The sequence below is a fragment of the Crocodylus porosus genome, unplaced genomic scaffold, assembly GCF_001723895.1.
Source record: "Crocodylus porosus isolate Cpor-Errol unplaced genomic scaffold, CroPor_comp1, whole genome shotgun sequence".
Classification (NCBI taxonomy): domain Eukaryota; kingdom Metazoa; phylum Chordata; order Crocodylia; family Crocodylidae; genus Crocodylus; species Crocodylus porosus.
The window spans coordinates 57,288,616-57,309,959 of record NW_017728886.1 but is presented as its reverse complement, the minus strand read 5'-3'; the positions used below and the strand labels follow the sequence as shown (position 1 = coordinate 57,309,959).

Genomic DNA, 21,344 nt, shown 5'->3' with positions numbered 1-21,344 from the left:
CCAACTGATAGATTGGGGTACCCCTAGTTTATGCTTCATTACACCCTTTCAGCTTCATTAGGTCTAACCAAAACAGGAAACAAAGTTTTAGAATAGCAGCATGCATATCAGCTTTACATCTACTCCTCTGGACAGTACCTGTATTGCAAAATACTTTGGCTAAAATTAAGTATAGAGAAAATACACAAAAAGCATTTTATTAGTTTTTCTTCTACTTTTAGTTGCAAAAATGAAATTTATGATGATCTTCTGGGAAAAGAGCACTGCTGCTTCATCAGTACAGCTGGAAAAATCTCATCTCCAAAGTAGATACAGAGGGAAAAAGCTTATTTTCCTTATTGTGAAGAATAAGACAAAAATCACAAGTACTGTCCAGATCCCTAGATGCCCTCCATTTGGTGGGAAAGAAGATTTACCTTTCAATTCTTTATTTCATCACAGAAAACTTCTTCTGTTTTTATATCCGACAGATAATTTACTAGCAGAAATACCACAGTCTCTTTGGAAAAAGTTATAAGCAAGCTTTAAAATATTGAGCTGGGTTGAAGCAAGTTTCATGCTCTTGTTTAGTGGGGGGCTTATTTTGCTTTGAGGAAAAACATCTGCTTCTCAATTAATATGTGCTACTCTTTTTTTTTATAACCAGAAGCATTGGCTTGTCTTGCTTTTCAATAAACACCTGTCTAATAGTAAGGCAAAAATTGCCTTTAAAGATTGCAGAACTTCTAAAAGCTTTGAAAGAATGGCAGTATTATTTTTTTATGGAGTGTTTTATTTGAGACACACTCACCAAAGTGTAGTAGTTCAACTAACTTGGCATTTGTACCTTTCCTAAATTAATAAAACTGAACTTAGCTATGAAAACCGATTTGTTTTTGTAAGGTTCTTTTTAATATCTGTTCTAAATGAACTATTTCTTTCTATGTATTAAAATTATGTCTGGTAACCACTTTTTTTGGTACATATTGACTTACACTAGTCTAGTTTTGATTAAATTTAATTTTTCTTCAGCACTTAAATTGACAGTATTCAAACTTTAGTGATCAAGTTCTTGCGGTCTGTAGCAGGATTTCAGAAGTGGGTTGGGTCAGCTGGGAGTCACTCCCAAGGCATCTGTAGCCCATGAAGGAACACTGAGCAAGCCGACTTAGAGTAGAAAAGCCCAACTCTGTGGTGGGGGTGTGGGAAGGAGGGAGACATCCAGTAGTTCTTCATTCCTCCTTCCTAAGTGGGCAGTGGAAGCAGGAGAGATAAAAACCCTACTTATTGCTTTGCCTGGAGAAAGAAAGAGAAATTTATTCAGACAATTTCTATAAGCCAGGCAGGAAGTGGTAAAGAGGTGGATAATGAGGAGACACCATGTTCTACCTGAGTATGATTTTTTTTCTGCATGATACTTGAACAAACATATCTAGAGAGAAACAGGATTTCAGAGGTAGGTTGTAGTTCCCATTCTGCAGCAAACCTGCTGCCATTAAACTGGGCAGCCTGCTTACTTGCTTTGCATTTATTTCCCCATCTATAAAAATTATATTCACTTTCAGAAAAGTTTGATGGTACTTACTGTACAGCTGCAAAGTATCCCATCAGAGTCAGCAAAATGTAACACATCTTATCGAATGCATTCACGGTAGTCTGCTGTGATTACTATGTCTCCCAACATCTTCAAAATTCAGTATTACGCCTATTAAACATTTAAAGAAACTTGTAGAAATCGGGAGGAGAAAAAAAAATTGAAGGTTATGCTATCTTCAGAATCTTGCCCATTATTAATCATTTTCTCATGTAGTCTTTAGAACTTGGTAAGTTGCTATACCTGAAAATTTTAGCAGCAGGCATCAGGGAGGCAGAGAAATTCATACCAAAGGTATTAGTGAGTTAAAACAAGGTAAGGGAGAGTACATTTTATTAGCATGTGCTAAGGCTAGCTGAGGAAATTTATTTGGACATATGAATAATGCATTCATCTTTAATGAACCAATTCTTGGTTTTAACAAGCATTTATATTAATTTATTTTTCCAGGTTGCAGACTGCAGAACAGATGTGGGAAGATGTTGGCTGTGGACACGGGGCTTGTGGAGGAGTGGCTGTCAGAGTTCAAGGTAATATATTATTTGAGTATTAAAGTTTCAGCAGTAGAACTGACTTGTTATCAGAGCCTCATGTAAGAGGAATTTGATACAGATTTGCATACACTTGAAATCCATTTATGATAGAATACTATAGGCTGGGGGTGATCAAACTCCAGCATGTGGACCAGATCTAGTACTTTCTTATCTGGCCTGCAGAGTTCCCCATGGGTCTGTGGGAAGATTTGCAGGCTGTGACCCTGCATGTTAAGTTTGGCATATGGGATGGTACAGAGGCTGATCCCAGTGCAGGACTGAGTGGAGGTGGTACAGGGCCCAATCTCAGCACAAGGAGCCTGGAAGAGGTGGCATGGGCTCCAGAGCCCCTGATTCTGGTGCATGGGAGGGACCCCAATCCTGGCACACGGAGTCCCTTGTTTCAAAGTAGGAAAGGTAATGTTCCCTGGTAGATAGAGCACTGATCAGGGATGGAGTGGGGTGGGGGGAGCAGTTGCACCGCCTCGCATCATATAGCAGAGTGATGTCTACTGACTGTGTAGCTTCTGTCCCCTGGCTAGTGGGGGAGACCTGGGGTGGAGCTGGGTAGGGAGCAAGCACAGAAGCAGGGATCAACCCTGGCAGCTGCTCCTTGTTCACCCTGGCTAGAGTGTGGCAGGAGACATATGTACCTGTTCCCACTGCCTGTTTTCTCCTGTGCCCTCTCCCTGGCACCCCAGCATACTGGTTGTGCCCTGCTTACCTGGGCACTTCATCCTTTCCTCACACCCATCCACCCCATGATCTGAGCTCAGTTCTTGCTGCCTGGACTCCATAGAGGACCCAGGTATCCAGGGGAAGGGGAGCTGCTGGTATGTCTCCAGCTCCATCCTGAGCACCATCCAGTCCCTGTGGAGCAGCTTAAGTTGGAGGTGGATGTGATGTGGATCAAGGTTGAGGGGCACTGAAAGCCAGGGGGCAAAGTTGCAGCCACCCCTGCAGTGCTGATTGCAGCTGCCATATCCTTCTTTCAAAATCCCAGATCTGCCTAAGGCAGTGACTAAGATATAATTTGAGTTCTTTCCCTGGCAGTTTGGTTAAATTGCATAAGTAACCACTCTGTCTCCAGTCCTTCATTTGTAAATTGTGATTATTTTTTTTGCTCAATTCTTGATAAGAAGCATTCTGTAACAAGCTGGGACAGATTGAGTTAGATGCAGTGGCTCTGAGATGTCTTTTAAACTACTAGAAATCTAATCTTGGCTTTTGTAAGCATTGGTAATCAGGTGCTAGAGAAACAGTGAAATACATGCTCAAATGACCCACATCGGTTGCCTCTCTTCAGAGTAGTAAAATATGTGTAGCTTGTTTGGCTACAAGTGGATAAAATGGCATTAGCTGCTTGCAGACAGACTTTGAAGACAAAGCTATGTTGTATTTTGTATATACACATACTCTGCTTACATTAATTTTAGGATTGTAATTCTGTTTTTTGGTTTGCTAAAACATTGTTCAGGGTGGGCAAACCTCTGATTGGTGGCCTTTAGCTAAATCTTCTATCCAATCTTAATTAGTTTTTCCATGAAACTGGAATGAAAAACAAAATGTAGGTTCTAATGTGTCTTCCAGCAGTTTGATTCGTGTTTTAAATGTATTGTGACTTCATTAGATTGCAGAGATGGTGAAATGTTATTTTTCATAGATATTTTTCTTTTACGATGGCAAAGCAGTTGTTATTATAGTGGGGGAAAAAATGTCACTTGATTTATCTATTTGTACCAGAAATGTTGCCTTCTTTTTTTTTTAATGTGTTGCCACAACAAAAAAAAATTTGATTTCAGATGCTGCCAGAAGCATCGATAGCTAGCTATGCTACAAATTTGAAAGATAAGAGTTCTTTGGTCTCATCTTTATACAGAGTTATTCAGGAGCCACAGAGTGAGGTAAGTATGCAGTTCTCTCAAATCATAATCTGATATGGTGGTAGAAGGGGGGAAACCCCCCTGCATAGTAATTGAAATAACAGTTCTGATACAAATTAAGATTTTAGAGTCTGAGTAGGACTCATTTAAAATGCCTCTCATTTTAGTTCAATGTAAAGATATGGGCATGATATAGTACTGTGGAATTTGTCAAATACCATTGCTTAAACTATAGATAACCTTACAGTTTACGATGGTCTTAGATGGAGGTATAAGATTAAGAGGTAAATTTTTTAGACTTGCCAGGTGACTCTATATCAGTTCAGTAGTGGAGCCTACAATTGATAGGATTATTTCTATGAGACTGATTAGTATTTTCTCTTGCAGTTTTTATTATAAGTGTTTGCTTTGATTAACATTTTAATTTAGCTGAAAACATCATTATTCACTTAAGTGAAGAGGTAAAGACCGAGTGTTTTGGAAGAGAATTTGTATTTGTAATTCATATGTGTATTCTCCTGTTCCCTGGCTGGAAAGTAAAAAAAAAAATACATACTGTGTTTTCTCACATAAAATACATTTTTTCATCAAAAATCAGCCTTCCAAAACTCAGATGTATGTATTAAGTGGGGAAGCCATTTTTTTCCTTGCCCAGAATTGAAGCATTTTGCTTTGATTTCCATTTACACTGCAGCAGCTGTGATATTACTAACCTAAGGGAGTCAATTGATTTAAAGATTCATGATTTGTCTCTCCATTTCAATAGTTTTGATGTTCCACTAATCAGTTTAACTTTTCTTAAGGCAGTTTTGCTGTCTGCTAGCTGCCCAGTCTCCCCTCCTTTTTCACAGCCCTGAAAAATCTTTAGCTGTTTTCAAAATCCATAAATCTACCCATGGAGGAGCAGTCTTCAGCAGCAGCTAGGGTTCTGGCTTTAGTTAAGCAGGAAATGGTTGGTGATTTGACTATAAATTATGCTCTTTCCCTGCTTGATGTAGTCATGACTGGGAAAATCTTTCATCTTTCTGCCTCTCAGAATCAAGGTATTATACACTGGATTGTACTGTATGTGAGAGAATATGGTATGTAGAATATGGTATATAGAAGCTACAACAAAATTTTTCAAGTTGAAAAGCTGAAAATACATCAGACCTTCAGCTGCACATAATTGCTGTAATGACAGTTTGCATACAAATCTTATACAGTCTTTTGTTAGTTGTTACCTATTCAGTTCATATGGACTTTTCAGGACTAGTTTGTTGGAACTTTGGGAACAGTGGTGCTTTTTTGTGATGTCCTAAGTAAAGCAGTGATCTGATAATTGCCAGCATCCTCCCACAACCATCAGTTTGAGGTTGAAAAAGAGGGAAAAGGAGGAATTCTGTCCTCTTGTAAAGGTGGAGTCTTCTGTCCTATATATTTGGCCATGATGGAAGGTAAAGAAAAGTACAAGAAACTGATAACGTCTTTATCAAATGATTTGTAACAAAGGAATGTAAAATGTTATCGTAAGTCCATTTTTTGTGCTTCCAAAATTCAGTGTCAGTTTTGCTTTCACATTTGTTCAGTGCAAGGACATAATCTCTTGTAATAATATTTTATTCCCCTGACAATCTCTTTTTATGTTATTTCAGCTGTTAGAACCAGTTTGCCACCAGCTTTTTGAGTTCTATCGCAGTGGTGAGGAACAACTGCTACGGTTCACACTGCAGTTTCTACCAGAATTAATGTGGTGCTACCTTGCGGTCTCAGCCAGCAGAGACCTGCAGAGCAGTGGTTGCATAGAGGCCCTTCTCCTAGGAGTTTACAACTTGGTTGGTATAATAACTCAAATTTAAGAAATTAGTTGATTTCTTTAGAAACAAAATCTCTTACTGGGATAAAGAGAACAGTCTGTTTCCTTCAGGACAAAATGAACAGATGTATTCCAGTATTATAGTAATTGTGTATGGGTTGCTCATATGTTACTACAAATGCAATACTGTATTTTGTTTGGGCCAGTGCTTAATTTGCCAGGATTTAATTTTCATATGAAATCATAGGACAGAGTGCCAGCTTGAATCCACTCTCTGTAAAAGTTTCTTTAAATCTACATTATGTATCTACTCTGCTTTTATTTTCTCTTGCTCTCCATCTTCCTCTCCTCCCCTCCCCTTTCTTGGCTAAAGTTATTTAGTTGAAGTTGCTAGATGTATGCTTCTCACTCCTATTAATTCCATCATTTGTGCTTCAGAGCCCTATCTTGTACTTTCAGCTATTCTTGAGTGAATAGTATTCCATAGAAACTGCATTTAAGTCACTTGTTCAGAATTCTGGGAATGACCCAACTACTTTATGGAGCTTTTCTCTTGCTTTTAAAATCAAGAAACTGGAATTTATTGTCAGTTTGTTCAGACTTGGGTGCTTTAAATTAATCTGCTGTTAGACGGCAACACCTTTATCTAGAGATCTTATTCTTATCACATATGAAAATAGGAACATTTCTTAGTGAATAACTTCAATCTCTAACTAGATTATTTTTCTGCTTCTATTTTACACAAAGCTTGGTGCATTGTCACTGGTTGTGTTAAAGGCCTATTAGCTTTTTTTAATCTTATTTTGCTTTGTAGCAGCTGCGTATTGCAGACACTTTCGGGATTTCTGGTACTCTAGCTATTTGTTTCTTGGTAGAAGGGCAATGAAAAGATGAACTTTGGGAAAGGGTGAACCTTATTTCAAATACAGAAAAACTGAGGAAGACAAAACAATGCATGCCTTTGGTGACAAAAAAATGGCTCAAGCTTCATGCAGACTTTTTCAACCATTGTGTACAACTATCTCCAGTAGGCTAAATACATTCTTGCTAACATGTATGACTTAACTAAAGCAAAAAAAAAAACCAAGCAGGCCTACTAACTCTTCCATACACACCTCACACCCAGTTTAAAAGTCCATAGGTCTTATTCCTGCAGTCACTTGATTTTGATCTTGCATTCCCTGATAACTGCCATGGAGGCCTTGGTTAAAGCACAGATTGCTAACCCCTTGTGTACTCTTGTTAATGGAAAGTGATTGACCTATTACATAAAACATCTTAAAGCCATACCTAAAATCTTTTATTTTAGAAGAAAGTGTGCAGGCTATTTTCAGTCTATCCTAGGTGCTTGGTGTAGCGAGGATTTAAAAACACGCTCGTGTGAAGATGACTGTCTCCAGGAGAGAGCCTGTGCCTGTGAATAAATCCTGTTTTTGGCTGTCTCTGTTTTGCTGTGTGTCTTATTTGGCCTGTATACTTTGCTTCCTCCCATCCCCCCTTGCTGTGCCCAAACCCTTTGTTTTAAGTTTCCCACCAGTTTTATGACACTGGTTACTCCACCAGGGGTTGCTGATGACCTTTTAAAAGGACTTGGCTACCTCAGCGGTGTTCAGCGGATGCTTGTTTCTGATTGGAACCAGGTGATGGTCAGAAAAGTTATTTAAGGGTCAGGTCACCTGGTTGGGGGAGGGGAGGGGGAGGGTGGTTCTTCTGGCAGGCATTTTGGAAACACAAACAGAAGCATGGGCTTCCAGAATCCTTTGGATATATATGTGAGTAGCTTACCTGAAATTTAGCCAATAGATTAGAGTTGTGTATCTTTAGCTATGTGTTAAAAGGGCCAACAAGCCTATTCTGTTTTGCTCAAGACATTTTTTATAATTCTCTTCTATCTTGTAGTCCTTCCCCGTTCTCCCTCTCTTAATAAAAACTATCTGTTACAGCACACCTAGCTGTGAATACTTGAGAGGAGAGAGAGGCCTTTTCGCTTTTAGCAGAGCTTGGCTGATTATTATCTGATTCTGTCCTACCTGAAAATATCCTGGGTGGCTCCAAGCTATAAGGGTCACCCAGAAATACTACCAGTGGGTGAAGCACCCCAAGAGCTGCAGGATTTGTGTACCCTGGGCTGTACAGAGCCCTAACAGAGACCAGAGCCTGGGTGGTGGCAGCAATTACCCCAGGCTTGCAGGTGTGCTTAAGGAAGGGAGTCAGCTGGAAGTAGGTGCCCCAGGGGAGATACCTGAACCATGATTTTGGTTGGGCAGAGTAAGGTGGGTGGCTCAGTGTAGTAGTAATTGTATTTGTAAATTATCTGGTGTGTTGAATCTTTGAACTAAGATTCATGGGTATTAGTCTAGTTCAGGGCCCAGTACATGCAGTGTATGGGATGCTGGTCCAGTCCAAGACCCATGGGCAGCACTGCAGGCCAGATGGCAAGGCTCCATGGGCTAGATCCAGCCTGTGGGCCCTATCTTTGACACCCCTGGTCACTGCTCCCTAAAGATCTAATGTTAGGTGAACGTGCAGCATAACGGCAGATGAAACAACAGGTGGGAAGAAACTATTTGAATTATTTGTACATCTTGATGTACAACTAGCTGTAATTAGCTGTTTGGAAACCTTTCCGTTGTCATAAAATGCTGATTCTCAGATGCAAAATTTTATGTGAAAACACCATGGTTTTTGTGGTTATAGTGACAGAGCACATGGCTATCTTCTGACCAAAGAACTGCCACTGTGAGTGTCTTGTCTTAAGTAGAACTACCTTGCTTTGACACTCCAGTCCATTGCAAGAATCGAACTCTAAGTAGCACAGAAGATTAATCGTCCAGCACTGTGATTTCTGAGATTACTGGATTCTAAGATTAGGTTTGATAACTATCAGGCTGCCTTGCTGATACCCAGTTTTTGGAAGCTGTGAACACTAGTGTTCAAGAGCTCAAGAATCTAAAGCTATGTGCTTTAGCTAGTGAATATTCAGAGTATGGAGCCTTCTGTCTCCTGAGTTGCTGCAGAAGCCACTTGTCTACATGCTGGTCCTGTGGCACAGGCTGTCGAGCCTCAGGTCTGATAGCCTCGCTGACTCTCATCCAGTCATATACAGTCTGGCTAGGCCACCTTCTCAATGTGGCCCAGCTGGACTGGCTGTCAGCCGAGGCTCTCGCTGCCCGGTTGGGCATGCATTCAGTCCCAGCAGAGGCAGCAACTGCCATGGAGGATTACCTCTGAGCACAGCGGGACATCCCTGCTCGAGACGTCTCCAGAGCACCTTTTGTACCACTGCCCATTGTCCCGTCCATGGATAACTATCTGGGCAGTGGGCTTGGCACCGTATTAACACTTCCTGTGCCTCCTGACAGCGATGCTGAGATTCATCTTGATGTGCTCCCCCAAATAGCCCTGTACACATAGGTGGTTTGTGTCTGCCACGCTCATGTCTTTGCCACTTGACCCGACACGAGCATGGAGGTGGCATCTAATGGCGCTGGCACTTAAGCTATTCATTGGCAAATGGACTGACTACCTCCAGTGGCGGTTGCTGCATGGAATACTAGCCACTGGCATTCTCATCTGACACACAAACCCTTTTGCCCAGGGGAGGTAGAAGAGGATTTATTTCATGCCTTCCTCGGGTGCCCCTGGCTGCTGCCACTTTTTTGCTGCCCTTGGCACTTTGTTTGAGACGCTAGACTTGGACCTCTTGGAGAGCACCTATTTTGTATTCTTTCCCATACTGGGTGGCAGAGGGTGGTGTCATTTGCCTGGCCAACTTTCTGCTTGGTCAAGCTAAGATGGCCATCCTCAAGGGCCTCAGGAACTGGCTTATTGGGGCAACTCTGATGATGCCCTGAGACTCTTTCAGTTCTTGGTCTGGGCACGCCTGACACTGGAATTTGAACATGTGGTCCTCCAGCAGAAGGTACCCACTTTCCAGGCACGTTGGGCTGTTCAGGGAGTGCTCTACAGTGTCGGGGGCATCTGTTTAGTCCTTGCGCTGTGATACTGCTTGCCCCTTCCAGGGTACTGGCAGGAGTTTGAGTGGGCTGCTGTTATATTAGCTGTTTTTGTGTGTTAGACTGTGAGGGCAGGGCTTGCTGGCCATATCTGTTGTACCTGGGCCCCTGTGTGGGCAGTATTATTTGTTTTGTTGGCTTGTTACCCCCTTCCCCCCTTAATAAACCTTTATAAAGAGTCTGTCCTGTCTGTCATAATGGATAGTAACTATTGAGAGAGTGCTAATACAAGGTGAAAATAGATCTTGCGAGAGATAACCCTGTGTATTTGTGTTCATTGCTAAATTATTTGTGCATCAATAACATGATCATCAAATGCCAATTAACAGTAAATAATAAAATATTTTCACATCAGCATTTTAAAAAGACAAAACCAGTGAATTTAGAGGAAAATAACTAAGTTTTTCTAGCTGTTTTACACTATAAAGTAACTGTGGGGATATTTAATTTGCTTTCTCTTGAAATATGAATGTCCCTGTATGTTAAACTTTTATATGATATAAACCCTTTGGATGTTTTTTAATATCTTCCAGGAAATAGTGGACAAAGAAGGGCACAGTAAGGTGCTGAGTTTCACAATTCCATCCTTGTCCAAGCCTTCTGTGTATCATGAAGTGAGTGACAGCACAGTACTGAAAATTTATGTTTACTCAGAAAATTTAATTTTGCTTTTGTTTTGAGGCTAGTTCATAAAGATAGAAATTGGAAAAATGAATATTTTTCATGAAGATGTAATGAAAGTTTTGACTTTTTTCCCCCAAACATTTTATTTTTGTCAGCTAGTGTCTTCTGAGACTATTGTAAACTTAATAGCTTTAATTAAGCATAACTTGAGACATGACAATTGTACTGTTTACTAGCTTTCTCCCAATCTTGTGTAATAGAACAGTTACCCTAGAAGAAGAGACTTAAGCAGCCAAATAACCTTATTTATGTTCAAAATTATTAATAAACACTAAGGTCTCTGGATGCTAATTTAAAGATGTAATGGGATCTGATTCCCAATCTCAACAATTGCGCCTCATTGCCATGCCATGTGCGCATAGCAGAATGCACAGTTTTGGGATTGGGGATCAGATCCCAGTTGCACCCTACTTGCCAGTGCAGGGGCAGCCCAAGATCATGATGGTCTGTCTTCATGGCAAGTTGAAAATTGTATTTCCGGCATTCAGCTGATTGTTGGCTGGCTCTGGGATTTACTGGGGCTTGAATTGGCCCCTAAGTGGTCCCTGGAGCCTGCTGGGCTGATTGTCAACAGGATTAGGACTGGACCAAGACTTGAACCAGCCCCAATGCAATCCTGATCCAGCAGCGATCAATTGATTGTCATCTGGCAGAGACTGCGTAGGATCTGGTTCAAGGCCTGGTGTGGTCCCAATCCTTCCAACAATCAGCTCATCGGGCAGGAACAACCAGGGCTGGTGGGAGATCCTGCGCAATCCTAACTCTGCCACATATTCAGTGTAAGGTGTGGTGGAAACCCAGCCATAAAAATATTTAATATTTTTGTGTAATATTTTATGTGGCTGGTTTCCCTTTTTGTGGTGCCATTCATTCCCTGGATATGTGGCTGGCTGGCTACTTAAGACCTGACATATTGTGTCTTGACTGCTTTGTAATGAAACTAGGAGGACAAATGTCTTGAATATTTTATTCAGTTGTCTGTTTACTTTAGCCTTCCAGCATTGGTTCCATGGCTCTTACTGAGGGAGCTCTATCCCAACACGGTTTGTCCAGGGTTGTGTACAGTGGACCTCATCCTCAGAGAGAGATGTTAACAGCACAAAATAGGTAACATTTTAACAACACTTTGCTTGAAAATTCTGTAAGTAATTTTGTTGTTCTACTATCTTTCATCCAATTGAGTATCTTATAGTTGTGGGCAGTTATTCTAGTTGCTTGATATTTGTTACCAGTTTTTAGAATGTATATTCAAGTATTTTCAAGAGACGCTTTTAATACATAATTTTAAGATAGATTGCAAATCGTTCTATCAGGAAGAGGATGTGGCTTGCCAATGTAAATAGTTTAAGTGGCTGTGTCTGTGACTTAATGAAATGTGTTACTAAGTCTGGTTTGTTTTGGGGGGGGTTGTTTTTTTGTTTGTTTTTTATGCAGCATATTCTCTTGTGGTTTATTAATAAAAGCTTATTTTATACACTACCTTTTGTAAAGGGAAAGTTCTAAACTGATAACTTTAATTCTTAGTTTTTGGTAATCTTGATTTTTTTGTTTCCAGGTTTGAAGTCCTCACATTCCTCCTGTTGTGTTATAATGCTGCTCTAAGCTACATGCCAGCAATCTCTCTCCAATCATTGTGTCAAATTTGCTCAAGGTAAATTTCATATGGGCTGAATATACTTAAAAGGATGCAGTCAACTTTTAACCTAACACTAGTTTTAAATACTAGGTTCATAGGAGGATAAATAATCAGAGTGTATAGACTTTTTGAAAATATTTTATTTCTATGTTCTCTTTTTTTTGAGGATATTTGTAGTAGGTCTTAATTTTGTTGCATCTCATTAACATTTAATTTAAACATGGTGGTGACTTATTTTTGAGGGAGATTTGTTCGAGCGGCAGAGAAGTATATATCAGTGTAAAAAATGCAATGAAAAAGATTTAACTCTTGAAATCCTGAAAAATTGTCTTTATGGAGACCAGAACGGCTTTCTGGGTTCTGGTTCTTAGTTATAGCAGTATCACTGTTTCAGAGATTCAGCCTTATCACATCAACAAAAAGGACAGTTGTTGCTGTCAAGCTTTTTGACTTTTTCACTTCTGAGGAAATATGAGATTAGCAAGACATTTTTATAGGTACCTAAAATAATCTTCTATTGAGAGAAGCTTGCAGGACATCTGGCTAGAGACCAGTGGTTTGAGATCTGAGGTGGTGGTTCCTGAAGTCTGTAGTAGTTTTGAACTGAGATTTGAAAAATGCCACTGGTTATCCTACTTCATTAAACTTTTGAAGTACATTTGAGAGTATTAGTAATAATAGGAGTTTCTTCAGCAAACAAAAGTCCATTTTTAAGTTGGAGTATGGAAGTGGTATCTGAGTAGGGTATGTCTTTTTCATATAAAACCTATAATTTTGAATTATCAAAATGGGACCTAAAGTGTCTTTTTACCTTCTCTTCCAAGCCCTTGTCTCTATAATCACAGAAGTAGAGACTTCCTGGTTGATATCAGTTTGGGGAAGCAGGGGAATGGGAAAAAAACGTGTGTAGGAGGACCAGTATCAACCAGTCTCTAGGTCTGTGACTCTGGATCTCACTGAACTAATTTTAAATCTGTAGAACAGGTAGTGGGATTATTTTTGCTGTAGTCTTAGGTGAATCAGTTTGACCTAGTTAGCCTGGACAGTCTTAGTTTTAAATGGTGCTGCTGAAAATAAAAATAATAATAAAAAGCATACTTATTTGGCAAATTGACCCACATCACTATGGTGCCATTGTTGTTGTTACATGGCCCACCTGCTGGGCTACAGAGACGGGGGGGCGGGGGGCAGCCGGATGGGGAGCACTGAGCTTGCAGCCACCAGCCCTTCTGGTACTACTTTTGAAAGTACTAAATGACAGCGGAGTAACAGCCTGTATTACGCTGCGTGCACGGTTATTTTTAGCTGTTATGTCACCATAACGATGCGCTATACTGAGGGAGCTTGTCACTATGGTGATGTAGCTGCAGCATCGTGGATTTTGCCTATGGATGCCATAGTGCATTGCTGTGGTGACATAGTGTCATATGTAGATGCACCCAGTGTCAAACTGATACCCTGTGTTAAGAACAAAATGTACTAAAATTTTAAATCAATTTAAGATTAAATTAGCAATTATTAAGCTTCCAATGAATGCTGATGACGTTTTACAGTCAAACTACTCATTTTGGCTAAGAATCTGTTGGGTATAAACCAGTTTTGGATAGTAGCATTTTCTTCAGGTGCAGAGAATATTTTCTTTCAGTTAATTCAGGTAGTTTAGTTCAATTATTAGCTCATTTGGAACAAGAATCCAGTGGGGAGTTGTGCTTTTGAATCTCTGAATAAAACGTAGTACAAGAAGATGCATTCTACTTATCTAAGAACCTGAAAAATGTGTTGAATAAGTGGGAACTGTATATAGACAAATAATTTTTAGATAACCTACATGACTAATTAGTAATAAGTACCAAATTCATTGTTAAAGGCTACAGTTAGTTGTATATGAGCATGTTTTATGATTACCCAAGATCTGGGTTTTTCATTTCCCATGGAAAAAGGAAAAAAAATACATATTTTTCCCTTTTAACCGAGAAAAACATAGGTATTTTGTTTTAATGGAGAAACACATGGATTTTGCACTTTTGCAAAAGAGTTCCAGCCTGCAAGGGGCTGGGGAGAGTGGGAGAAGGACGGTCAGCATGCCCGTGGGGATGGGCTGACTCCTTGCCGCTGTGCACACTCCCAGGGGTTGGGGAGGCATGTGCCCCACAGATATGTGCATGGGGTGGGGGTGAGGGCGGGCTGTGGGCTCAGGGCTCCCTGCCCTGCTGCCCTCCCCACAAGGGCTCTGCGGTGGGACCCGGCGTGGCAGGGCAGAGCGTGACAGGGTGGGGAAGCTCCTTGCCACTGCAAGCCCTACATTGCTCTGGCAAAGTGCCCTCTGTCTGCTCAACAGCAGTGGGGGGAAGCGGCATAGAGTTGTGGCCCTTGTTGCGGGTGGGCTGGGGGTACGGGGCTTGCAGAAGCAAGAAGCTTCCATTGCTCAGCCTGATACTGCCCTGCAACTCTGGGTCCTACCTGCTGGGCTGCAGAGGGCACGGGGGGAGGGCAGCACAGTGGGGAGCTCTGAGTCTGCAACTACCAGCCTGCATTTGCCCCACCCCACTTCCACCCCTCAAAGGCTCTGCTTTGGCTGTGCCGCTTGTGAGGAAGCGAGAGCTGGGTTCTGCACTCTGCTCCGTTGCAGGAGCCACCACCTCCCGTGGGTGGCAGTCAGGGCTCCGGCGCTGCCGCGGGGGGCTGCATGCAGGTCTGGGTCCCTGGCCCTGTAGCCCTGGCAGCTGGGGGTCCCCTCTGGCAGGGTGGGGGTGCTGTGGGTGGGGAGTGAGGGGCCTGGACCTATGTCCCAGTGAACTAAGGGGACAGGGAAAATTCCAGTTTTTCCATGATAAACCCCAAATCAAATACCAAAATGTATAGGTGCTTAGAATTTATCTTATTATAGTGATTGGGGCACTGGTAGGCTTCCAAATTGCTTTAAAATTGTAAATGTATTGATAAAACATTTTTGTTCAATTGATACCCATATATATAGTAGCGTTTCATTTTAATAATGGATTTAGGGGTTTTAATCAGGGAATTTTGTGTGTTTTATCAGATAATTTGCATTTTTTAAACTGAGAAAACCAGGATCCCTGATGATTACCAATGAGAATCCCTTTTGTTTAGGAGAATAAGTTAAAGCCGAACGAGCTAAATCAATCCACAGTTCTTAGCCTTATTTAAGAATATAATTCACTATTGATCTGGATAAAATCTATAACTATTATGCTATTGTTAAATACTCCCTCCTTCTAACTGTACTTCATTACGTACTAGATGTCCCAACTCATGATGCTTGTATGCACTTAACTCAGTAACATGTGGCTGATTGTCGGACAGAATCCATTATAAGCATGGGGAACTGTATGTAATTTAGGGTATGGGTGTACAAAGAAGTTCCTGGAAGGTAAGACAGGATGTGAATTTCCCCTCAGTAAAAGTGGGGCAAGATACCTCGTGTTTACCAAAAGGTAAGATCATACGCATGGATGGGTATTTGTCACGAAGTAGCTGACATATTGGAGGCTCTTTTATTTCCCAGTAACTTGTAAACTTGAGACTCCAAAATGTGTCAAGAAAGATGGCTGAATGCCAGTCAAGCTTTTCTACAGTGCCTTGCTAAAATGTCTCAGTCCTTAGGTTTGACAGACTTCCTGAACAGGAAAGTGGTACATTCTCCTGTCTGATCTCCAGTGGAGAAATGGAGGATGGAAACAGTTTGTTGAACCATGACCAATTTCTATAGATGCATTTCAGGCAGCTGTGGTGCTCAGGGGCCCCTGTCAGGATTTTAAGTACAAATAGAATCCCTTATAAGAACAAATAAAATTGGGTGAGATGCATTCATTGAAGAACTTAAAATCTAATTTCAGTCCTATATTATACTTTTATGTCTATTAAAATAGTAGTCCTGAGAAGTGGTTTGCTCATCTGCTTGAGTTAAACGAACTGCTGGGTTTGGTTTCAAGAATGAATTTACCCCAGGGTCAGACTTGGCAAGGTCTTTTGGGTAGTCTACCTCCTAGGATTATTTGGGCGTTTTTAACTTAATTCTTAGCTATTGCAGAGGTACAAAGCATTGAGGTCTCCTGCTCTCTTTTTGTGGCACATGGTAGTTCTAGAAGCCTTTGACTCTTTGGTCTAAAGATCCTGTCTGTGAGGGGGTATTCTGTGCGAAGGGCCATAGTACAGTGGTCAGCAACCTTTTAAGGCAGTGGACTGCATTGATCCAGTTTGAGTTAGAGGCAGGCATGTGGTAGGATCCAGCTGCTGCTGCTGCTTTTTCTCACGGCAACACAGGAAGAGCGCCTGCTGATTCCTCTTTTTTTCCTGTTGTGGCACGTCCACAGGCCAGAACATATAGCTCAAAGGGCAGGGTTCAGCAACCTACAGCCATAGTAGATGCTTTTGTAGACCCTTTTGCAATGATCATTTTACATGTTTGCTTGTGGCTACAGGGGGATTAGGTAGGGTCCTAATATTTTATGTGACTGTCTGATGTTCAGCTGGATGTTTTTAAAGTTTCTAGACTGGTGTTTCTCAGGCTGGGGAACATACACCCTTGTAGTGAACATACAGCATGTATGCCAAAAAAAAAGTTGGGAAGGGAAATTATAAATGGATCAGGGTCAGCTCTCATTCTCCTGGGAGCTGACCTCTACTGCTCCTGTTTAATTGCAGTAAGATGCTGTAGCTCTGATGTTCTGAGATTTAAGGTTCAGACTACTGCTGCATGATTTAAATATTATTACAGTAATATTTAAATACAGGTTGGGGGTTTTTTGGTTTTTATTTTTTTGCAAAACTCTAGTTGGTCTAATAAAAGATATCACTTCTACCACGAGTTCTGATTACAGCAGCACTGTATTTTTGCTCAAATGTTCTCTGAAGATTTGATATTCTTTGGTTTTTGTTGTTGTTTTTTCCTTGAGGGCTTCTTGTATTCCTGTCCTGCAGAACTGGGAACTGGGACTTTTGGCTCTGCAGCTGCCTTGAGCTCAAGCTGGGTTCTCAGTTTCCAGGCTCCACCCTGTGCAGTGACTCTTCAGTCTTCCAGCACTGTGGCAGGAAAACTGAGAGCCCTTCCAGGCTCCTTGGTGCAAAGTCAAGCTGGGGTGCTCAGCTCTTCATTAAAGCTTTAACAAATAGACTAACGTTATAGGATTCTGGGTGGATTTTAAATGGGATAAGTCTACTGCTTTGTTTAACGACTGCTTAAACTTTGTGCAGATATATAAACTGTGTGGTTAATAAATGCATAATGCATTTGGCCTATCTTAGTCTCAGGACTCCTGCAGTTTGTGTGTATGCATGCCGAGTATATCTAAAGTTTGATATGATCTTCTAACCTGGGAAAAATGATAAGTTGTTTTAAATGCATAAAGAACTGAAAAGCTTAATGTTTAAGTTGACAAAACAGGGTGTATGGTGAAAAGGAGACAGGGAAGTGATGTGCCCAGCAAATCAATAGCAGAACCAGGAAGAAGAAATCAAACTAGATTGTAAAATACTCTAACAGAACTATATTTTATATTCCTTTAGATTCTGAAAAGAGACTGCCTATTTGGAAAAACTGCAATATATATACAGTGAATCACTACACAAGGTTGCCATCTTTGATCTCCAAAACTCATATAGGTTACAGGATCTGATAGGATTTTGATTGAAAACAACTTCGAAGTTACTTTTTTTCTACTGCTTCCATAAGTCTTTTGAATGTAGAGCTCATTCTTTTTTTTTTTTCCTTTTTTTTTTTCCACACCAAAACTTCTCACTTCCCAAATATCTTTGTCCATATTAGTCATTTTTTTTTCTTATGTAGAGCAACATATATGAATCTGATTTTAGGAATCCTCATCTCAGTGACAAATGACCCAGCAGTTGTATTCAAGTGTTTATTTCCTTAGGAAGCACTTTTTCCCATTAATATATTTTTGCTATCTAATTCAGGTGTATTTTAATTGCCAAGCTCAATCTTTTGCTTTTCCATTCAGTTGTTTGTGACGTACACTTCTTTTGTTTAGTGTGAAAGATACGTGCTCTGCCAGAAGAGGGCATTTTGAACACTTTTTCAAAATGGGTAACAGTGATATAGCTCAGAAAAGAGCTATATCTATGTAGTTGCTGAGTGGGTTAATTTTCTCCATGTGCTTTCTAGATACAGCACTTACTAAACTCTTAGCTCTACCATATTATACAAAGCCTCACTTAATTGAAGTTGTACTAATAATAAATATGTGGTTTCTCTAGAATCTGCGTGTGTGGATATCCTCGCCAACAAGTAAGAAAATATAAAGGAATAAGTAACAGGATTCCAGTTTCTTCTGAATTCATGGTCCAAATGCTAACTGGGATTTATTATGCCTTGTAAGTTTACCATAAGCTTGTACTCTGTTTAGAAACATGATAGCTTAAGTTGCATGTGGCTATACCCTTTCAAAATTTAATTTGATTGGCAGACCTAATCAAATGTTCTGGAATATATATTCTTATCTTGATAGACATGCAAAATTTGTATACTGTTTGGTGTGATTTAGCATACCTAGGATGGGGAAAATACCACCTGGTAAACTTAATAAGATCAGAATATCTGTAAACAGCTACTTGAAAATGGTACTTATGCAACATTTCTCTTGCATGTGTTAACTTTGAGTTGACCAATGTGTGTATAGTTTTAGAAAATTAATCTTGCATTTTTTTCATTTCCCATACTATTCCTTTTCTTACCATCAGTCCTGTTAGGATCTGTTAGTGGTCATGGGTAACTTGTAACTATTTTTGGAATTATTGTATTAACTCCTACAAACTTGATAATATTTGACCAATATTCAAAATGTGGTAGAGTACTGTTGTACCTATTGTGCTAAAATGCCACAACTTTATTGGATATGTACCTAAAACTAATTTGTTCAGGAGTATAAGTGGTTGAATATAAGCACATTTATTTTGAGTCTGCGGTTTGTTTGTTTATTTATTTTTTATAAAATTAAAAAGTCTATAAAAATTGTGCTTTGTTATACTACTTGTCTTTATAAACAGTAAAGTTAGGGATTCATCAAAACTGATTTCTGAAGGAAGTGTACTAAATGTTTGAAAAGAATATAATTAATAGAAAACTATACTCTACTGGAGATAATCTAACAAGTTTGCAGTCTTTAGGAAAAATAAATTCATATAGTGTGTGTGTGTTTGTTTTTTAGTTATAATGGAGAATGGGATCTGGCTCGTAAAGCTATGGATGATGTTTTGTATAGAGCCCAGCTGGAATTGTATCCAGAACCACTTCTGGTAAGTACCTGCCCACTCCTCCCCTCAACTCCCCTGTAATATTTTTAATTCAGAGCTGTTACACTCTAAGTCATCCTGATTATGCTTATGATTTAGCACTACAGTAGGGAATTATAAGCTTATAAAGCATCGCTTACACTGCCTATACTAAAGGTGTTTGGAAGCTTGTTCTTTGTGTGTGCATTTAACCATTATAAATAAAGCTTACAGCTTCAGAAGTTAGAACAGAAACACCCTGAAGAATATTTTTAGTTTCCATTTGAAAAAATGGCTGTTTATTGTCACAACAGTTACTTAAGGCATTGTGATGATACTTTTCAAATTTCACTGAATTTACATCACCTAAAGTAGGTATAATTGCAGCAGTTTTCTCTCTTCAGAACTTTGAACAATACAGTCACATGAACTCAAATTGCATACAGTTTTCCAAGAGTAGTAGAATACTTTAGGACCATTTACAATAAGTTACTTCTATTAGAATTCAAATCTTAATGTTAAAAACTTCACCCACATTCTTCCTCTCCAGGTTGCTAATGCAATAAAGGCTTCACTGCCTCAAGGTGCCATGAAATCTAGTAAAGAAGGTACTAGGTGCATTCAGGTTGAAATTACACCTACTTCATCTAGAATATCAAGAAATGCTGTGACTAGCATGTCTATCCGGGGGCATAGATGGAAAAGACATGGTAAGAAACATTGTTTGCCTTTAACTTTGAACTTGTATTAGGGCTGCATTTACCATTTAAAATAGCCTTAATTTTTAAAGCTGCGCAGGGAATTTAGATACTACATACTTTTGTTTAATCATTATAAGAAAGAGTCTCTTAAGTCACGGTTGTTTCTTTCTCTTAAGAGAAGTACTGGCATTATTAATACAGGTCCAAGGGGATTTGCTGGAAACTTAATTAGGTAGTGAATGTTGTACACTTGGATGTCTGAATCATGCATTCTCTTTTGCTGCCTTGAATCTGGTTACCACCAGTTAACTATACCTATTTTTTCCTGACTCAGTGGTTTTCAAACTGTTCCATGGAACCCTGGGGTTCTGCTATAGGTCATCTCTGTAAATTGTGCTGGAAGTGCCCCCCACAGCAGCTCCTTTAATGTTTTTCATTTCACCACTTAACCCCTTGTTCTTGATTGGCAGAGGTGCCCCATGCCTGGGCCATTTGCCAATGATCACCGGGGAAGTGAAAACCACAGCACATTTAAAACTGCGGTTTTTGCTTCCCTGGTGGCCATTGGTGAACGGCCCAGCTGGTGGGGCCCCTCCAGGGCAGCAAGCAATGAAATGAAAAACATTAAAGGAGCTGCTGCGGTGGGCACTTCTGGTGTGATTTATGGAGATCCTAGTCATCGGGGGTGTCGCAAAGAGATTGGAAGTAATGACACAGCAGTCCAGGAGGCAGTGTGCTGCCATTGTTGGGCTGGGTCACCTGGCTCCACCGTGGGGTAGAGGTTTCATGGCAGATGTCATGAAAGATTTCTGTCTGTGACTTTAGGAAGTTTGAAAACCACTGTCCTAACTGTGGATGAACATATTTGATGCAGTTCTGGGGAAATTTTACAATTCTATTTCCAAGTGCTCGTGTTTTAAACTGAAAAATGGGATTGTATAAAACTCTTGAATCTGATAGACTGGTGACATACAAGCTCTTTGTAGATGCAGCTGTTAAACATCTGTGAAGTTCCACATGTGTCCAGTATAAAGTGGTTACACTTGCACTGACCTAAGTAATTTCTGGTAGATAATGTATTCCTGCAGAATCTTAGGTAGATGCTCTAAGGGTAGAGCAGGAGAAGGTCCATGTTATGATTGTATTAATTGCCGTGGATAGAATGAAAGAAATGGGTAAAAAAAAAAAAAAAAAAAAAGGTCACTGACCTGAAGTAGTCTTCCAGAAACCTGGACGCTTAATGAATGGCTGCAGAACCAGAAGCTTTAATCCACG

At 40.2% G+C, this 21,344-nt stretch overlaps 1 protein-coding gene across 5 annotated transcripts in view; it reads left to right on the top strand.

Annotated features, from left to right (window-relative positions):
• The window catches only part of FAM126A (family with sequence similarity 126 member A), a 72,477-nt gene that overhangs the window by 35,615 nt on the left and 15,518 nt on the right, over positions 1-21,344 (top strand). For all 5 annotated transcript variants that reach the window (XM_019534508.1, XM_019534534.1, XM_019534524.1 and 2 more), the window contains 9 exons: positions 2,024-2,103; positions 3,909-4,010; positions 5,624-5,803; positions 10,334-10,414; positions 11,476-11,591; positions 12,040-12,135; positions 18,355-18,471; positions 19,305-19,392; positions 19,919-20,078. In XM_019534508.1, the coding sequence (XP_019390053.1) occupies positions 2,053-2,103; positions 3,909-4,010; positions 5,624-5,803; positions 10,334-10,414; positions 11,476-11,591; positions 12,040-12,135; positions 18,355-18,471; positions 19,305-19,392; positions 19,919-20,078 (991 nt within the window). In that variant the 5' untranslated portion in view covers positions 2,024-2,052. The remainder of the gene's footprint in view (positions 1-2,023; positions 2,104-3,908; positions 4,011-5,623; positions 5,804-10,333; positions 10,415-11,475; positions 11,592-12,039; positions 12,136-18,354; positions 18,472-19,304; positions 19,393-19,918; positions 20,079-21,344) is intronic.